The sequence below is a fragment of the Sander lucioperca genome, chromosome 13 (genome assembly GCF_008315115.2).
Source record: "Sander lucioperca isolate FBNREF2018 chromosome 13, SLUC_FBN_1.2, whole genome shotgun sequence".
In the NCBI taxonomy this organism is placed as follows: domain Eukaryota; kingdom Metazoa; phylum Chordata; class Actinopteri; order Perciformes; family Percidae; genus Sander; species Sander lucioperca.
Genome location: NC_050185.1, coordinates 622,042 through 640,336, shown reverse-complemented (window position 1 = coordinate 640,336; position 18,295 = coordinate 622,042). Strand labels below are relative to the sequence as shown.

The 18,295-nt window shown below is 40.6% G+C and overlaps 1 protein-coding gene across 41 annotated transcripts in view; it reads right to left on the bottom strand.

Moving 5' to 3' along the window:
* Positions 1-18,295, bottom strand: part of dlg2 (discs, large homolog 2 (Drosophila)) — a 261,578-nt gene that overhangs the window by 105,200 nt on the left and 138,083 nt on the right. The window contains exon 1 of one of the 41 annotated variants that reach the window (XM_035991051.1): positions 6,717-7,313. The exons of the other annotated variants lie outside the window; for them this stretch is intronic. Coding sequence (XP_035846944.1) covers positions 6,717-7,046 — 330 coding nt within the window. The 5' untranslated portion in view covers positions 7,047-7,313. Of the gene's footprint in view, positions 1-6,716; positions 7,314-18,295 lie in introns of those variants that run through there. 41 annotated transcript variants of the gene reach the window in all.

The window sequence follows — 18,295 nt, the reverse complement described above, 5'->3', positions numbered from 1 at the left end:
GTTGCACTCTGCTCTTTAGGATGGGTTAAATGATGATTACGCCCTGCTACATCCTGCTATGCCCTGCAGTGCCCTGCTACGTCCTGTAACGCCCTGTAGTGCCCTGCTACGTCCTGTAACGCCCTGTAGTGCCCTGCTACGTCCTGTAACGCCCTGTAGTGCCCTGCTACGCCATGAACTACTACAACTATTTCTAGTCATAGTTCCGTTATCTTTATTGTGACTATTATTGCCACTGTTCATCACACCCCCAACAGGGACCGTCAGACACCACCTAGAGCCTGGGTCTGTCTGAGGTTTCTCCCTAAAAGGGAGTTTTTCCTCACCACTGTCGCACTAAATGCTTGCTCTTGGGGGAAATACTGGAATTGTTGGGTCTTTGTAAATTATAGAGTGTGGTCTAGACCTACTCTATCTGTAAAGTGTCTTGAGATAACTCTTGTAATGATTTGATACTATAAATAACATTGAATTGAAAATAAAAATTTAATTAAATGCAGAATTTAAATTTCACAACGTTGTGCTCATTGACCATTGATCAATAAAGTTCAAAGCATGGATGCAGCTTACTCTGATATAAGAGTCGGATTCATTGCAATGACAGCGTGGGCAGTTTTCGCTGGATACTGTCGCCGATGACAGCTCTCACAGGGCTGAATGCGTTATTGCATGTTTACTTTGACAGAGGTCTGCTAGAGAACTTTAAGATCCCGAAGATAAGATATGCCCAACCCAAACTATCAATGCCTTTAACAATCTCGCTGCCCGACAACCTATCCTAACCTTAAACATTCAAGGTCAATGCCTAACCTTAACCATCTTGCAAGTTTCGCAAATCCAGGGTTACTATCTAGACACGACTGGAAATGAAGGAGTCATGAAGAAACAGTCCGAAGCAGAGCTTCTTTTCACAAAGAAAGATGACAACAGTGCTACTTCAGTGCTATACAGTGCACGACGTACTTCGCTAAAATTGATCTGTGCGTGTGTGTGTGTGAGACAGAGGCTTTTTTGTGTGAGGTGAGGGTTTGTATGCTTGTTTGTGTGTAAGGTGACTCACATTCTACTTAGTAGTCTATCGTGTGACAGTGAGACAGCGCCTGGATGCAGACCACAGATCTTTTTCAAAAAATGCAGCACAGTGGCAATACAGATTTCATTCACAAAGAGTATATTACTCAGACCTGGTGATGCTTATTTAACTTGTGCTGGACCCGTTCACATGAGCCCGCTGTCCCTTTGTCACTGTTTGTAAACTCCAGTCTGCAGTGTAGTCACTGATAAACTAGAGCATTGTACAGTAACACTGGGCTTCATGATCAAACAAATTCTCTCTCTCTCTCTCTCTCAGTTGCGCTGACGCTGGAAACCTGTGTGGATCTACTTTTTTCCACAGTCTGTGTGAGTCAATAAGAGAATCGATAAAGGTTTGGACCGATAAGCAGAATCAATAATGGCATTGGTATCAATAAAATCTTATAAATTCCCTAGTGCCTTAATTTGTTTAGTTTTTCTCATCCTTTTCCCCGTGCAGCCTGTTTTCACATGATTAATAATTATGTGTGCTGTTTTTATATTGTTTTGTTTGTGAGCCAATGTGTGGATTTGGTCAGTGATTCTCAATGCTGTGACACAGTACTAGTTTCTGCTCTAGATTACAGTGTACCTTTTTGTTCGCACTTAATGGACCATCGTTGTCGTTGTGTATATATATATATATATATATATATTACGTTTAGTAGTATTAGTTATGTGTGTAGCTAGTAGTTCAATGAACCTGTCATTTTAAAAGAAGTTTGTGTGGTCACTGTTCACAAGTCAAGAGCTCATCAACCTCCAGAATTGAGACTGAATTCATTAATTGGCAAATTAAAGGGCCCTTTTTGAAGGGTGGTGCCTGGAGGTGAATTTAATGTTAAATTATGTTGTTATAAAACTGATTATTTCTGGTAGCCCGAAGTTGACTGCAATCACTACTTCATCTGTTGTACCAATTAACATGTTTATGATGGATGTTTTGGTGCCTCTTGCAGCTAATTAATTATCGTTACATATTTCGGTAACCTTTAAGGCATTTATGCCATACAACCTTACAGTTGTCTTTGACACTACTCTCTCAACAACCCTTCAACATTAAATCTTATCACTGAAACTGCCTTTTTTGCTTAAAAAACAGCTTGTCTCTGTCCATCCCTCTTATTATCTGCTGTTGAAACTCTGATCCATGCCTTCACCACATTCAAATATGACTACTGCAATAGCATTCTTAATGGCACATCATCCAAAGTTGTTAATAAACTCCAGTACATCCAAAATGCTGCTTGTCTGCACACTCATTCCTGTGACCACATCACCCCTGTCCTAAAACCACTCCACTTGCGTCCTGTCACATAATGGATTCAATTTAAACTTCACTCCCTTCTGCAGCCTCTGGTCCTCTGATGCCAACCTTCTGTCCCCACCATCCAGGACCAAACACTGGACTAGGGCCTTTTCTATAGCCACCCTGTTCTTCTGGAACTCTCTTCACAAACATATATATGACTGCACCAATCTGTTGCTGTTCAAGAAATGACTAAAAGTCACCTTTAAAAACTGCTTTAATGTTTGTTCTAATACTTTGTGCCTGTCTTGTGTTTTGAGTTTTCTAGGTTCTTTCTTGTATTTAATTTATTTATTGCTTTTAGGGACTGTTCGTTATTCATTTCAGGGGCCACCGGAGGAGTTTTGGGATCTTTAGCCAAAATAGACCTGACCCTCCCTTCACCAGCAATAAATTTTGGATGACCCTCCAAAATTACTTTTCAAAATAAAATCTTGTGTCTGGTCCGCTATGTTTTCGTACAGTGTTTTGGATGTTTTTGAACTAAACAGTACGGCAATCATGCTAATGAATAAAATTATTTTTTCATCAGATGTCTTAGTTACAACACGATGGAGCTAGCAAAGCAGTTTTGTGTTTATATGTGCAAGCGGGATTTATTCAGTTTGGGAAATCCTACGGTCAAGGGGGACCCATCTGTTAGCGGTAGTGGCCAAGACTGAGAGAGCTACATGGATGGATAAATATGCACCAAACAAGCCACTTTGAAATGTTGCTGTTCTCATGAATACAAAAGTTGGGTGACCCTCCCCCCTACACTAAAGAAAATTGGATGACCCTCCCCTCAACAAAGAATAAAAAGACATGACCCTCCCTATTTTCCTCCAGTGGTCCATTCCATAAATACCGAACGGTCCCTTACTTTACATTGTCGTTGAGTATCTTGAAAAGTGCTCTCTAAATAAAATCTTTCATTACTATCATTATTACCCCTTAAATCACCTCTTTGGGAGTTGTCACAGTGTTAATAGAAGATCCATGTGGCAGTCTGCCTTGTCAATGTAATTAATCATTTATCATAAACCTTAACAGGTAACATACCTTAGTCATACATGGAGAAATTTGAATTTAGATTTATATTTGGTGATACTTAATATGTAATACGTAATAAGTTTGCCTGAATGTTACCTATAACCTTCGCGTTGCACCTAAGGGATTGCTCCGGTGCTGCAGGAAATTCCGCCGGATGCATGTATTTTCCGTTTCCTTCCGCTTCCTTTGTGTTGGAATTTTAAATCCGGTGGATTTATGAGGACTATGGTTAACTGCTCCTACTTAACTACTATTTTGCAGCGGCTCTGTGCGGAGTTTGGCACCGCCCATGACGATTCTGATTGGTTTAAATAAATGCCATTTAACCAGAGCACGTTTTCCTCCCATCCCCGAATGCTATGTGGAGTAGCCAGACTCTCCTTCAGCGTGCTTTGGAGGAGGGTCTGGCAAAGCGAGACTAGCCTGAATGTAATGCTCACCTTAGTTAAAGGTCAAATCAAAATTGATAGTGGGAACGGTTAACTGTACATACACACCGCCGCCGACTTGAGCTGCAAAAGAAGCTCTGGCCAGCCCTGTCAAGGACGCTTGTCAAAAAGTACGAGGAAGCTTTTGATGCTTTGGCCGCTCTGACGTAGCAGCATTCTTCGATCATGTTCAACACACGATTGAAGAAAAAGCACAAGCAGCCACTGCATGGCCAATACACTGACACTAGAAACATTTTATAAATTACATATATAATGACTATAATGTCTGTTAACAGTTAGCTCGCTCGTTAGCCGCTGAACCGCAGCAGAATGCAGGCAGAGCGAGCAGCCGCCAGACTCTACTCTGTTGATCCGTGTAAGACGTCACTGTGAGCGGACTGTTTAGAGACGATGTGACCGGCAGGTAACGTTAACTGGTCCCTATACGCAAACAACGTCATATCATAAATGATAGGGAACCCAGCAACGGCGATTATGAACTTTTCCTCCATTTTCTCAGAACTAATGTTTTGGTAGGAACGAAAGTTTACATCGAATGTTTCTCCAGAATCAGCCAGCGCAAAGGACGTCTATATTCCGATTGGTTGCTGGCGTTTGCCGCTGAACCGCGTCATAGCTCACTACCATAAAGTTGACCAAACTTCAACTTTCTGCTTGATGCTCTAGTCGCTAAAAACGCCCAAAACGCGACGCCGACAGATTTGCCGCTTGTTGCAGCTGAGAAAAGCCAGCTTCCATTGAAAATTACTTCCGGTAACTTAGAAGCTCAAGTCGGCGGCGGTGTGTACGTACAGTTAGACTGACATGTTAAAAGTATTCCATATTCTTAGTATTGTATTCATTCGTGGCTGGGTTAGCTCAGTTGGTAGAGCAGGCGCACATATATAGAGGTTTACTCCTTGACGCAGCGGCCGCGGGTTCGACTCCGACCAGCGGCCCTTTGCTGCATGTCATTCTCTCTCCCCTTTTATGTCTTCATCTGTCCCATGAAAATAAATGCCCGAAAAAATAATCTTAAAAAAAAAAGTATTGTATTCATTCATTGCCATGACTATTCTAAAGATATTTAAAATGAACCCAGATACAAATAAATAAAAGTTAGTTTAACAACAATATCATGTTGCCAGGAGCGCTGCCATAGAAAACATTCACCATAAATTGTTAAAATCCCATTAACTGCTGGAGGCTGTGCTGCTTCATCCTCCTCACACCCACCAGAGCAACCGAGGGACTAAACTCCCCATCTGTACAGCCTGACACCCCTGTTTCACCAGCTTAAACATCTCCAGCTATAATGAAGTGTAAACTAGCATGTACTACACACTGGGGGTCAATTATACGTCATTGTATACAAGGAAATAATCTTCGGCCTTTCTCCAGAATGGTAGGTGCTCCCTGTGACAATTAAGTATCTTCATACAAATACATAGAGCATATTTGTAAAAAGATACAGCGACACCTTGACTTTCTCCATTGGCCAGATTATTTCTCTGAGTGTCATGCTGTACTGCAGCACAGCATGGCTCTGCTAAACTTAAAACTAAATTATATAATCAACTCAAAGTTTGTGCTGAGAACATTGCTCAACCTGTTGCACACTCCTTTCAAACAGCCCACAAGAAGAGCATGCTCAGACTTGCTAACAGCATCTCTTTTGACTCCATGTGTATTTTAAACTCTGAATAACAACTTCTGCCGTCTAACAGGCGATTGAGAGTCCCTTCGTTTGGATACAACAGGATGAAGAACTCTTTTAAACATCAGTCTATCCTGCTGCTAAACCAAAATCAGTGTGCTGCCGATTAAGATCTGGATCCAAGGATATCATGAAACATGTTTCGTTGTCATGGCTGTTGATCTTTCTTCATCTTTGTACTATATGTGTCATTGTTAAACTTGTCTAAATCTGTGTGTATTTTTCTTTTCTTTTTTTTGAGCAGGGCTGCTCGGGAACACAAAATGAATTTCAGTGTAAACTGACAATAAAGGTGTATTGTATCATATCGTATACAGTGAAAAATATCAATAAAAATATTAATTTGAAACACATTTCCTTATTCTCCCTCGGCTAACTGAAAGAGCCATAGTTTAAACCTCAATCTCCAGTGTAAAGTGGAAGATACTGAACACATTGAATCATAGGCATCAGTATGCGATTAATATCACAACCCAGAGAGCAGTGAAAATAAACTCAGTGGAAACCTAAAAAGCCAATGGTTATTGACGTGATAGATCACCAGCCAGCTACTTCATTAACTGATACAACGCAAGTCTAATAGGAAATATTGAATCTAATGAATTCCATAAATTTAAGGAACCTGTTTGACGGAAAGCTCCATTTCAAATTACACTGCATATAAGAAATGGAACATGTTAAATCAGAGGAGCGGTGGACGGTTTCATTATTGTTGCATATGTAGCTGCTTTCTCAGTGTTTAAACTTACAATGAAGGGTCTTTTGACAGAGTCATTAAGGAGCTATCTTTGTTTAGTCAAGATTAAAAGCTTTGCCCTATGAGACTCAACCGCTGCCTTTTTATTTTTGTTTGTCTGTATCTTCGGTTTATCTCGATGCTGCTTTCTTGGCCAGGTTGCCCTTGAAGAGGAGTCTTAATCTCAGTGGGATGCAAATACAGTTAAATACAGATTAAATAAGTCAAATCTGTGTGCTGGTATCTTACAAATACATTGTTGTATACAAGGTATGGCCAATCTGTCATTAATTAGATAAAGGGTTTGAAAGAAAGGGACAATAAAAGCCTGAACATTCTAAACATTTAAAATGAAGGCCTTACAACACAGAGGTGTCAATCAGTCTCCTAGCTTCTGGCACATGCAAGCTTTCTAACCTGTGATACGTCCTCAATGTCACAGTATCGTTTCTTCAGCTTCTCTGTCAGGGTCTTTTTCCACTTGCAGACAGTAACTAGCGAGGGCCATTTCACTGGACTCAAATTGAGATTGAGCCCCATACTCAGGCTCCCTAGGTCCGGGGCCCAGCCTCGCAGGACCTCCATGGACAGTCTTTTCTTGAGGGTCCCCAGGTCCTCGGAGCGGACAGGGGACAGGAGGTTTGGAACACTTCCTCCATGGACAGTGTAGTCCAGGGATGAGTTGCTCGTCATGCTGTTCCACCGTCGCTTTACCATGAAGCTCATCTTGAACCTGGTTTTGTACATCCAAATGTACCCTGACTGACAAAGGTCACCAAGCAGCTCAGACAGCTTCTACAACCAACCAACCAGGCATCCTGTGTCAGTAAAGATATCCCGGTGAAGAAAAAAAAGTTCAGTAATTTACCACATCTTCAAAAGTAAAACAATCCATGGATCAGCTGTACCTCTAGATACCAGCTCATACTGTTTTCAAAATCAGCTTCTCATCCATGAGAAGTTCATGTGGATTAGAGGCTCTGCACCAGCAACAAAGTGCATTCTTTACACAAGAGAACTTTAGAACAATGGATGTAGTGGCGCTGTCGAGGACAGATGGCTGTAGGGGAGTGTAAGCTAGGGGAAACACTTGCGACACATACTCAATATATCTGATTGGGTGAGAGCTGCAGTGGCTGGGCCACAGACGTGGATCCGACTGGATTAGACAGAGAAGAGTGCTGGCTGCTGGAGCCCACTGATATAACTTACATGGAGGCATAATTAATGCCTCAGGGAAGTCAGCTCTGTCAGGAAGCCAAAACTAGATTAGAGACAGATCAATGGAGCACGTCAGGAAAAGAGGTGGAGCAACAGTGGCCCATGCCACAAACACACCACAATGAGCTAAAAACAAATGGAATAAACAACATAGTCACTGCAGTGGGAGGAAATCAAATACTGGTACAATGGTGAACACTGGCTTGGGGCTAATTAACAATTCTCAGAATAGAGCAGCTTTAACCTTTTGTCTCACTCTTGTGATTGGAGCAATCAGAGAGGAGAGGTTCAGCCAGAAAAGAGTGAGATGAGCGGCTTCCATCTACCTGTTTGTCTCGTATTCTTCCTTCTCTCACTTTGTGGTCTCTGTCTATTTCATTTGCTCATTTGTCAATGACCTCTTCTCTCTTTCGCAGCCCACGACCGTCTCCCTCCCACACACTGGCCTCTCATGTGCCTTACTCATTTTCTCCCTGCCTGTTTTCCTGGTGGGTCAGGCTGCAGGAGGATGTGTGGATGTTAGAACAAGTCAGACCTCGGGCCCTGGCTGCCTGGAAGCAGCGACACTCTCTGCTTCAGTGCTGGATAACGGCAGGATTAGACTCGCCTGGCGTGACATTGATAACAACTTGCAGGTTACATATTAAACAAGGTTAGCAGAATGTGAACACTGTGCTCTGCTCACAGCTGACATGTTGACGGGCTTAAAAATATAAAAAGAGTCCAACAGAAAACACCATCACACACTGCTATGTTTATATGTCACTCGGTTCTCCAGATGCTTGACATCGGCCTTCTCAAAAACCCACTCAGCCATCAAGCTACTGGAGTGCACATCCATTATTGAAGGAGCTGGTTCCCATGCAGCAAATGGCTGCTTTGCCACCGGGACATTGTGAGAGTAACAACCTCAGGAGAGTAAAAGAGAGGCAGAGAGAGAGGGAGAGAGAGTGAGAGTGAGAGAGAGATTGGGAATAGAGCCAGTTAATCCACGAGAATTGAAGTGAAAAAGGAAGACAGAAGAGGAGAGAATAGGTATGTGGAAAAAGGGGTCTCCAAAATATCAAGTGTGATGACAAGTAGAATTTGTGAAGCATCAATCAGCAAATATTTGATATTTTTAGAGATACAAAACTACTGCAAAGAAACTCCCACACACTGTCAACTTGCAAAAAATATAAAGTTTAATAGTAAGCAACGTTTCGGTACTAGACCATCTTCAGGAAAATGGTGTTACATCCTGAGAAGCCATCTTTTGTAGGAGGTGACTGTTTTTGTGCACCAATCAACAACTTCCACATGAAATCAGGCATGAATTCATAACTTTCATTCACATATCCATTACTATAGATAGAGCTTAAACTTAAATACAACACTCTCTATAGTAACAATAATAATTCCAGGTATGAATGTGTAACTGTGTGAATGTGATCAGGGTGTTCCTGCAAAAGAGAGGCTGCCTCTCAGTGAACCTTCCCTGAATAAATAAAGGTAAAAAAAAATAAAAAAATAATAATACTTATCATACCAGAGAAATCTATGATGGATGTCGATTTTTGTAGAATGAATGCACACAAAAAATTATATAAAGCATTCATAGACAGACATATTTACAAAACCTGCTGGTACCTTATCCATTAATAGATAAATAAAGAAAAAAATATCACAATAAACACAAGTCCTCACAAAACAATCAATGGTCAATAACTTCATACTTTACTTTCTGTGTTAAATAACACTAAAATGTATAGAAAAATAGAAAAAGTCAACATCATAAATATTACTTACAAAACTCCATACTATTATACAAGTACAAAAAACCATCAGGGCCTCAAAAGATTGATGCAGCATCAGTGCATACATGGACACAATCAACAGGACACATAATATAGTCCTGATAATATATTTGCATATTCATATGTATCCAGCACTGTTAAGAGCTGGACAGGGAATCCCTCAGGTGAATCTTAGGTAAAAAGGCATATACAGAAAATAATTAGAAAACATGTTCAGAATCACAAGAACATATTAAGAATGAATTCATCATTAAGTCCCCTAGGAGCCGATGTTTGCAGAGTGTGTATCCAGTAGGCCTCACACTGTTTGAGTAGTTTGTCATAGTCACCACCCCTGGGTGGTAGGGTGACCTGTTCAATGCCAAAGAAGCTTAATGAGGCGATGTCATGGTGAAACGGGATAAACCCGATTGTTTCTCTGTTTTAGTGCTCACTGATCCTTGTTTTCATTTTCTGGTGGTTTTTCCCAACATATTCAAAGCCACAGGGACAGCGTATCATATAGATCAGTGTTCCCCAAACACCGGTCCGCAGACCGGTACCAGTCCGTGGATCATTTGGTACCGGGCTGCACAGAAAAAAAAAAATAACATTATTTCCGTTTAATTGTGTATCAGAGTCTGAAAGATGTTTTATTTGGAAAAATGACCGGATTCTCTCCCTTCTCTTCCTCTTGAAACATGTCACATGATATTTACCGCTCAATGAAGCCCACAAACTTGCTAAAATGTGAGTAAATAAACATCTTTGCAGAGCTTCTTTGCTCAGACGAAAAGGCCCGCGGAGGAGGAGACAGAAGAGGAGCACACAACTTCAAAGAAAAAGAAATTTAACAGACAATACCGGGAGGCCTACTTAAAATACGGATTTATCGCAACAGGTGATTCTCATGTGCCAAGCCCGCTCTGCATAATATGTGGTGACAAGCTAGCAAATGAGGCAATGAAGCCTTCAAAAGTTATTTGGCACGTGGAGACCAAGCACCCCGCATTAAAAGACAAACCTTTGGAATTTTTTGAAGAAAAAAAATGTGAACGCGAAGGACAGAAGCAATTGCTGAGGGGCACCACATCAACAAATTTGAGTTCACTGAGAGCATCATACTTAGTGGCTAACTGCATAGCTAAGGCTAAAAAAACCTTTACGATTGGTGAAGAACTGATCCTGCTAAGGACATTTGCCGTGAAGTTGTAGGAGAGGCTTCAGTTAAAAAGATAGCACAAGTGCCTCTTTCGGCTAGCACCGTCACTAGGCGTATTGAGGAAATAGCAGAGGACATTGAGGCGCAATTGTTGGAAAGGAATAAGAAGTCACCGTGGTATGCAATCCAGGTTGACGAGTCTACTGATATTGAGAACAAGGCAATACTACTTGTTTATGTGTGATATCTTTATGAGGAGGATGTGCATGAGGATATGTTATGTGCACTATTGTTGCCACACCAACACCACAGCTGCAGAACTATTCAAGTCCTGGATGATTACATATCAGGAAAACTGGATAGGTCCTTTTGTGTCGGCATATGCACAGATGGAGCTGCTGCCATGACTGGACGGCTTTCTGGTTTAACTACTTGGATTAAGGAGTTTGCACCTGGAGGTGAGTCTACGCACTGTGTCATTCACAGAGAAATGCTGGCCAGCCGAAAAATGTCACCTGGACTTAACAATGTATTGAATGAGGTTGTTAAAGTCAATACCACGTCAAAGTACATGTACTAAACTCCCGTTTATTCGAGCTTTGTGAAGAGATGGATGCAGAGCACAAACGCCTTCTCTTATACACAGAAATAAGATGGCTATCAAGAGGGAAATCGCTGACCAGAGTGTTTGAGTTACGAGAGCCACTGCAGAGATTTCTTTCAGAAATTTCAGCAGCTCATTTCAGTGACGAGGAGTGGGTCACAAAACTCGCTTACTTGTGCGACATATTCAGTCTGCTCAATGAACTCAATCTGTCACTTCAGGGGAAAATGACAACTGTCTTCAAATTGGCAGATAAAGTAGCTGCATTTAAAGCCAAACTGGAAATGTGGGGACGGCGAGTGGACAGAGGAATATATGACATGTTTCAAACATTAGCCGGGATTTTGGAAGAGACTGAGCCTGGGCCTTCAGTCTCCCAGCTGGTGAAGGATCACTGCTTTCAAAGGAGTTTGAGCGTTACTTTCCAACCAGCAAAGACCAGCGAACTGCGAAGGAATAGATCCGAGACCTATTTCTGAACAAACCAGGTGTATCGAGCTTGTCCGTGCGAGAGGAAGATCAGCTGCTGGAGATTACAAATGACGGTGGACAACAACTCTGCCCGTGTTTTGGCTGAAAATCAAGGCTGAATATCTTGAGATCGCCACAAAAGCACTGAAAACCCTGCTTCCATTTCCAACATCCTATCTTTGTGAAGCGGGACTTTCTGACGTGACAGCAATCAAAACAAAATCACGGAATAAAATGGACATAAGGAACGCACTTCGTGTGTCACTGTCTCCTGTTACCCCCAGATGGAACCGTATGGTTGCACAGAAACAAGCGCAGGGCTCCCACCGATACATCGTTAAGGTAAATTGTGTTTTTCATGCATTTTACATTTGTTTTCATATAAGATATATTATTGAATATTTGTTTTCATGCTGTCGTATCATTTTCATTTCATTTCTTCAAGACCGGTCCTTGAAAATATGTCTAACATGAAACCGGTCTGTGGCACAAAAAAGGTTTGGGACCGCTGATATAGATCACGTGTGTGGAAGTGATGATGCTGTTGATGGGGAATGTTTTGTCTGTGTGGGGGTGGGAACAATGATCCGTTTTTAGAGTTATTGCACTGTGCGCAACCAGCGGTAGTTGGCCTTGGGAAGAGGGTGCAGGCATGTCTGTTTTAATTAACTGGGCTTGTTATTATGCTAAGAATTGGCGCGGACTAAGTGATCCATTATGTTTTTACCCCCTTTTGTTAGAAAAATAGGTGGATGATGTAATAGAGTGATTTGATACACAATTTTGAAATTGGTGATTTGATACACAATTTTGAAATTGTTGAGTCAAAGATCAAAAAGATCATAATTTAATTCATGAGTAAAGTAAATTCATAAAAGTAAATGTAAACACGAAAAGCTTGTTAAACTGTTGGTCCTTTCAAGAAGGTAAAAAACATTTCAAGAAGGTAAAAAAACGTTTCTAAAATGTTTAACATAGTAAATACTGTTTGAGAACATTTGTATATGTAGGCTGTAGCTACCTGTTAAAGATTTCGGATCTGTGATCTGTTAGTTTAACCTTTTTGAGAAAACTGATCTGTGATTGATTAGTTATGTCTGCAAGGTCGGAAGCGGGAGCTCTCAGCGCGATGCCTCATTCTCTTCTACCGGAGAGAAAACATCGTTGCCTGAGTGATCATTTCTATCTCGCATTTCCAGGTATGAAAATGAATGTTTATGTGCTTAAACTGTAAGAAATATGTTAGCGAAATTCTTTGTGCGTTTTGGTTTTGTTTTAGATGTGTTAGAAGCTGTATATTTATGTTAAGTGCTTAGTGAAATATTAGCAGTCTAACGTGACTCCTAGCGGCCATTACAGTTTGGTACTGGTGGGACATGAAAGGTACACGTGGTGTATGTATGCACAGACTCAATGGATGTGTGTAGTAAAAATGACCGTATATTGTGTTGCTATTTTTGGAAACTGTTCATTTGAAGTAAGAGACTTTACAGAGAAATTGATATGTTTAAATAATGTTTTGTTTATTTAAAGCATATTTAAGAGTGTATATGTAAGCTTTTGTTTTTACTATTTTTACTATTTTTGTTAATGTTCACCTGAAAGTGAGTAATTGTTGTAATTGTGCATTCAAATATCTTTTTGCATTTATTTTAAATACAACAATTCTCGGTGGAGCTACCGGAGAGAAAACATCGTTGTCTGCGTGATCATTTCTATCTCGCATTTCCAGGCTGTTACAGATGACAGTTCGAGGTCAGGCTTTAAAATGTGCCAGTGTTTTTTGAAAATCGATCTTAGATAGAGATAAAGGACTGAAATTATTAACTAACAACTAACAATTCATTTGGTACTCAGCTGTCCATCACCTATTTGACAATCTACTAATACAGTCTGATTGGTTTTACTCAGTATGTACTGATATGATACAATATGTACTCAATAAAAAAAGACAAGCAAGAGAAAAAAAAAAAATTTTCTTTTAGGTTTCTGTGAGTTACTGTAAATCCAGTTTGAAATGACTGAGGCAACAACCCCTGATCAGGTGGACACCATGCTAACAAAGACCAGAAAGGAACAGGGTGGTTCATGGTGATGAGTGGGTAAGTGTTTGAAGAAGCTCGTGAACACTATGTAAAGGGGAACTATTATATAGCATTTTCAGGTTCATACTGTGTTTGTACTAGGACATGTTTACATGCTTTAATGTTCACTTTATCTTTCTCATACTGCCCACGGCTGCTGCACCTGTATTCACCCTCTGTATGAGACGCTCTGTTGCAGCGCCTGTCTCTTTAATCCTTCCTCTCGAAAAAGCCCAGTCTGCTCTGATTGGGCAGCATGTTTCCTTGAAATCTCCACTGCGCTGCACTTTTGTTTCCCTAGTAACTCAGTAGCTGGAGCTACTGCAACAGAGGACATAGCAGGACTTTGTACGGCTTCTAAACCAAATATTACACAACCGGATATGTCCCAGCAGTTATGTTACACAAAATTGGGGAGAAATGACCAACATTGACAGCCAAGATTACAGCTGTCTGACGTTAGCATGCAGCTACTTAATAGTTAGCAGTATGCTAACGTAAGATTGTAATGGAACGAAGCAGCACTTTCTACCATCAAGATAGATAAAGGCTTCTGAACCAAATACTACCCAATCAGACATGTTTCAGCAGTAATGTGACCTGGAATTGGGAAATTTAACAACATTGGCAGCCAAGATGACATCTTTTACAGCCGTTAGCATGTAGCTCCAAGTGACAATGATAACACAGTTTTAAGCAGTAGCTTAAAAAAAAACTAAAAAAAAACCCACTCCAGTCCTGCCTACCTGGAGCAGATGACCAATCACAGAAGGCCAGCTTAGAGTTGCGTAACACTTAGCCGAGAGTAGAAAAAACTGTTGAAACCAGAGAGTTCAGAATAGTTGGAAATCTGAAAATTTTAACTCACAGGGATTTCTCTAAAATGCGGTTACCTCATTGTTTGAAGTTTTGTCCACGTTTAACATGAAAATCTGACATTATAACATTGTAGATATGACAGAAAATACGGAAAAGCTTAATATGTCCACTTTAAACATGAACCATACCATTCACACTGAGACATAAATGCTTTAAATCCAACTCACACTGTCACAACAGTTAAAGCCAGGCTACAGACATTCCAGTGTATGTTCATAGATTAGATTTTGCTGCGCTGTACAGGCAATCTCAGCAGTTTGTTTACACAAAGAGCCTTTCTCAGCAGATTACCGACACTGCCTGCTCAAAGAATAAGCATACTGTAGTGTTTGGATACAGCAGCTCCCTGCTCTCCCCACCCTAATGATGCAGCATATGCTGCCTTCAAGTGCACATCATCATACATTAAGACTTGTGACTTTTGCCAATTTCAATTTTGGCTTCTGAGACCTTCAATGACTTCCTGCTGTAAAACAATATATCTTAAGTAATTACATCTCTGCAACTCCAGTACTTTACAAAACCCTCCCCTGTCATATTTATGCACTACTTTGTTGGCTTAATGGTGTGGGCTCAGTTTGTAATTACGATATCTCTGACAGCAGACAGCCATTCAACAGCTGTGGGGGCTGCTGTGATCCAGACTAAGCCCTTTGAAATAAAGCAGAATTTGTTGTGGACAGCTGTAGAGACAGATTAATTTGGGGTGTTTGGAGAGCAAGCTACTGTTTGAAGTGGAGAGCCAGGTAGCCATCAATGGCTCTCCCTCACCCTGTGACAAAATGACAGAGAGGAAGGGAAAGACTGTTGTGGTCATATAGTATGAACAGATGTTTTAGATTTGTATTGGAGAGTTGATACTAGTATAGAGAAAGACAGGAAACAAGATTAGAGAGAGAAGGCATGCAACAAAGATTCCTGGCTAGAATCAAACTGAGAATGTTGCAGCTATGCATGTTAGCCCATAGGTCACGCGGAAGACTTTAAATAGAGAAATAAAGCCTCCTTTGACTCCAGAATACAGGTCACACCACAGTACAATACATGTTTAAAGGAGTTTATTACTATTAAATTGTTATTTAAAAGTTATTTGAAGATAATTTTATATGTAAGTGATAACATGTTAATATGGTAGGGTACTATACAATAAGATTGAACAAACACCAGAGGCCTGTACTACGACTCAAGATCAACATGCCCTGGATTTATTTCAGTTACCCGTCTTCACCTAACCTAACAACCGCAGTCCCGCATAAGCTGGTTAACAGCTAGTACAATCAACCCAGGGTTTCCCAAACCACCGGCGCCCGCGTTCACATAAAAGAGACGGTGTATGCACAGCATGGCCAATAGCAAACATCTACCAGAGCCGCATATTTTACATCAGAAGAGCTAATTCTACATAAATATGAAGAACATGGACACGGTTTTACAGGCAAAACGCAGGAAGGAAAGATGGCAAAAAAAGTAGATGCTGTTATGCGTGAAACACTTATCAATATCACTTCCCCATCAGTCAGGACCAAGATCTGACCATAATTACACTTTTGTTGTCCATAAACTGTCGTTGCTTTAGCCTATTATTTCAGTTGCAACCCTGGCAGTGGTAAGCGATGGTGAGAGAAAATAAAATATATAAAAACATAATTCAAACCGATGTGCGCATTGGCAACACACGGCAAATTGCCTATACGTAATTCCCTCCGCTGAAAATCTATATCTTTCATAAAGATACCCATCGGGGAATGTTAACGTTAATGTTTCTCTAAATGTTTTATGTTTTTTATGAGAGCACCTCTCTCTCTCTGCGCACCGAGCTCCACCTGATCTTCTAAGAACGGTGACGCCGTAATCAATCGAGTATTGATTGGTCAGTAGGCGGTGCTTTTACACCGGTTGATCTCTAATCTCCAACATAACCATAATGCTCCCGAGCAGGTTAGGTGTTCAGCATAAGTTACCACGGCGATTGAACCCGGTAACAAGTGGTCCACCGTCGTGATACACAAAACCCTGGGTTGAACCTTAAGTTACCTCGGTAACCCCCAATCTTGCTTCGTAGTACAGGCCTCAGGCCTACTGTATGTCTGTTTATTCTTGAGGTGAGATCATCTGTGCAATAGCTCACTGAGATCAGCGCTGGCCTTAAGACCCGAAGATTGCGAGTTCAAGACCCAAAACTTACGAGGTCACATCTTATTGGGGGTGGCAGTAGCTCAGTGTGTAGGGAGTTGGTTTGGGAACTGGAGGGTCGATTGTCCAAGTCCTAATATGGACCAAAGTATGGTGGTGGACTGGTAGCTAGAAACGTGCCAGTTCACCTCCTGGGCACTGCCAAGGTGCTCTTGAGCAAGGCACCGAACCCCCAACTGCTTGGGGCGCCTGTCCATCAACAGCTGCAGCCCTCTCACTCTGACATCTCTCCATTAGTGCATGTATAGGTGCATGTGTGTGAAATTCAGTCCTGTGTGCAATGTGGATAATAACAAACATTGTAATTTCCTTTGCGGGATTAATAAAGTATTAATTATTATTATTACTGTTACTATTAATATTATTATTATAACCAGTAAACATCTTAATAATATGAACAGCATAGAAAACATCTGTTCAACAAATGATTATCATAATAGCTCATTACAGGAAGCCCATCATTTGGAGCTACAGAAATCATTTGGCGAGTCTTTAGTTATTAGTGTTCATCTGGTCTCCAGTTTTGATCCAGAAACAGCTTTAAACACAGACGGTGCCTGTGATATCATTTTAAACAGGATACATCATACTAACGGGCATAACCGGATTGTGTCAGTCAAAACACATCCTTTGCTTCATGTCAGCCAGTGACTCATTCCCTACTTCACTAGCACTGCTTTGCTCACCTCACTGACCATAACATAAACTGATTTCTGTGGTCCAATTTTAGATATAGCCCTTCAATTCTCTTTTTTTGCCATTGTGTTGCCCTTTTGTTACCAAAATACTAGTACTACATAATGATAATGTGCACTGAATTTCTGTGAAACAGCTTTTATCTGAGACTCTTTGGAAACATGCAGACTGATATCATGTACAGAGATACAGTATAAGGATAAAATATAGAAAATCACTCAGCCTGCATGGACATCTTGCTACACGGTAATTCTACACATGACCCACTCTTTAGGCTTCTCTACAAATAAAGTTGTTTTCAAATTATTTTAAAACATTTTCTGAGAGAAACTTAAATAAATTTCTCTGGGTCCCATTATTGCAGAAACTTGAATATAAAAGTAATAGTCTGCAGTAGAAATAAGGATATTTAAAAGAGGAAATTCAACAGAGTTAAATTTAGATGTGACGTGGGATAGTGCAGATACAGTAATTGAAAAGAGTTCTTTTCCAATTTGATCTCAAAGCACTGTTGCACAGACTTGTTCTGCTACAGACGAGTTGTCTGTTTTAATCACAACAGAATAATAAGTTGTGCGGGGGAAATAAATTGTCCTGGGAGAGGAAAGGAAAAGAAAGGAAATATTACTGATAGAGCTCACAGGACCAAGAAAGAAACTATTCTGCTGATACTGAAAATGACTTGAACACCAGCTTGCTTTAGACATATCTTGTTTTATTCAAGTTTAGTTTGATTCAACAGCAGGGCATCAGATCTATATTGTTTTCTGACTATGGGTTCTTTTCTAGAGGTATTGAAAAAATAACAATTAGGGAGGAACACTTTCCCGAGCAGTTGTTGAAAAGGCATTTCAAAGACAACAACTTTGCTTAGATTTCTGAGTTAGCATTACCGGGAGGTCATATAGTTG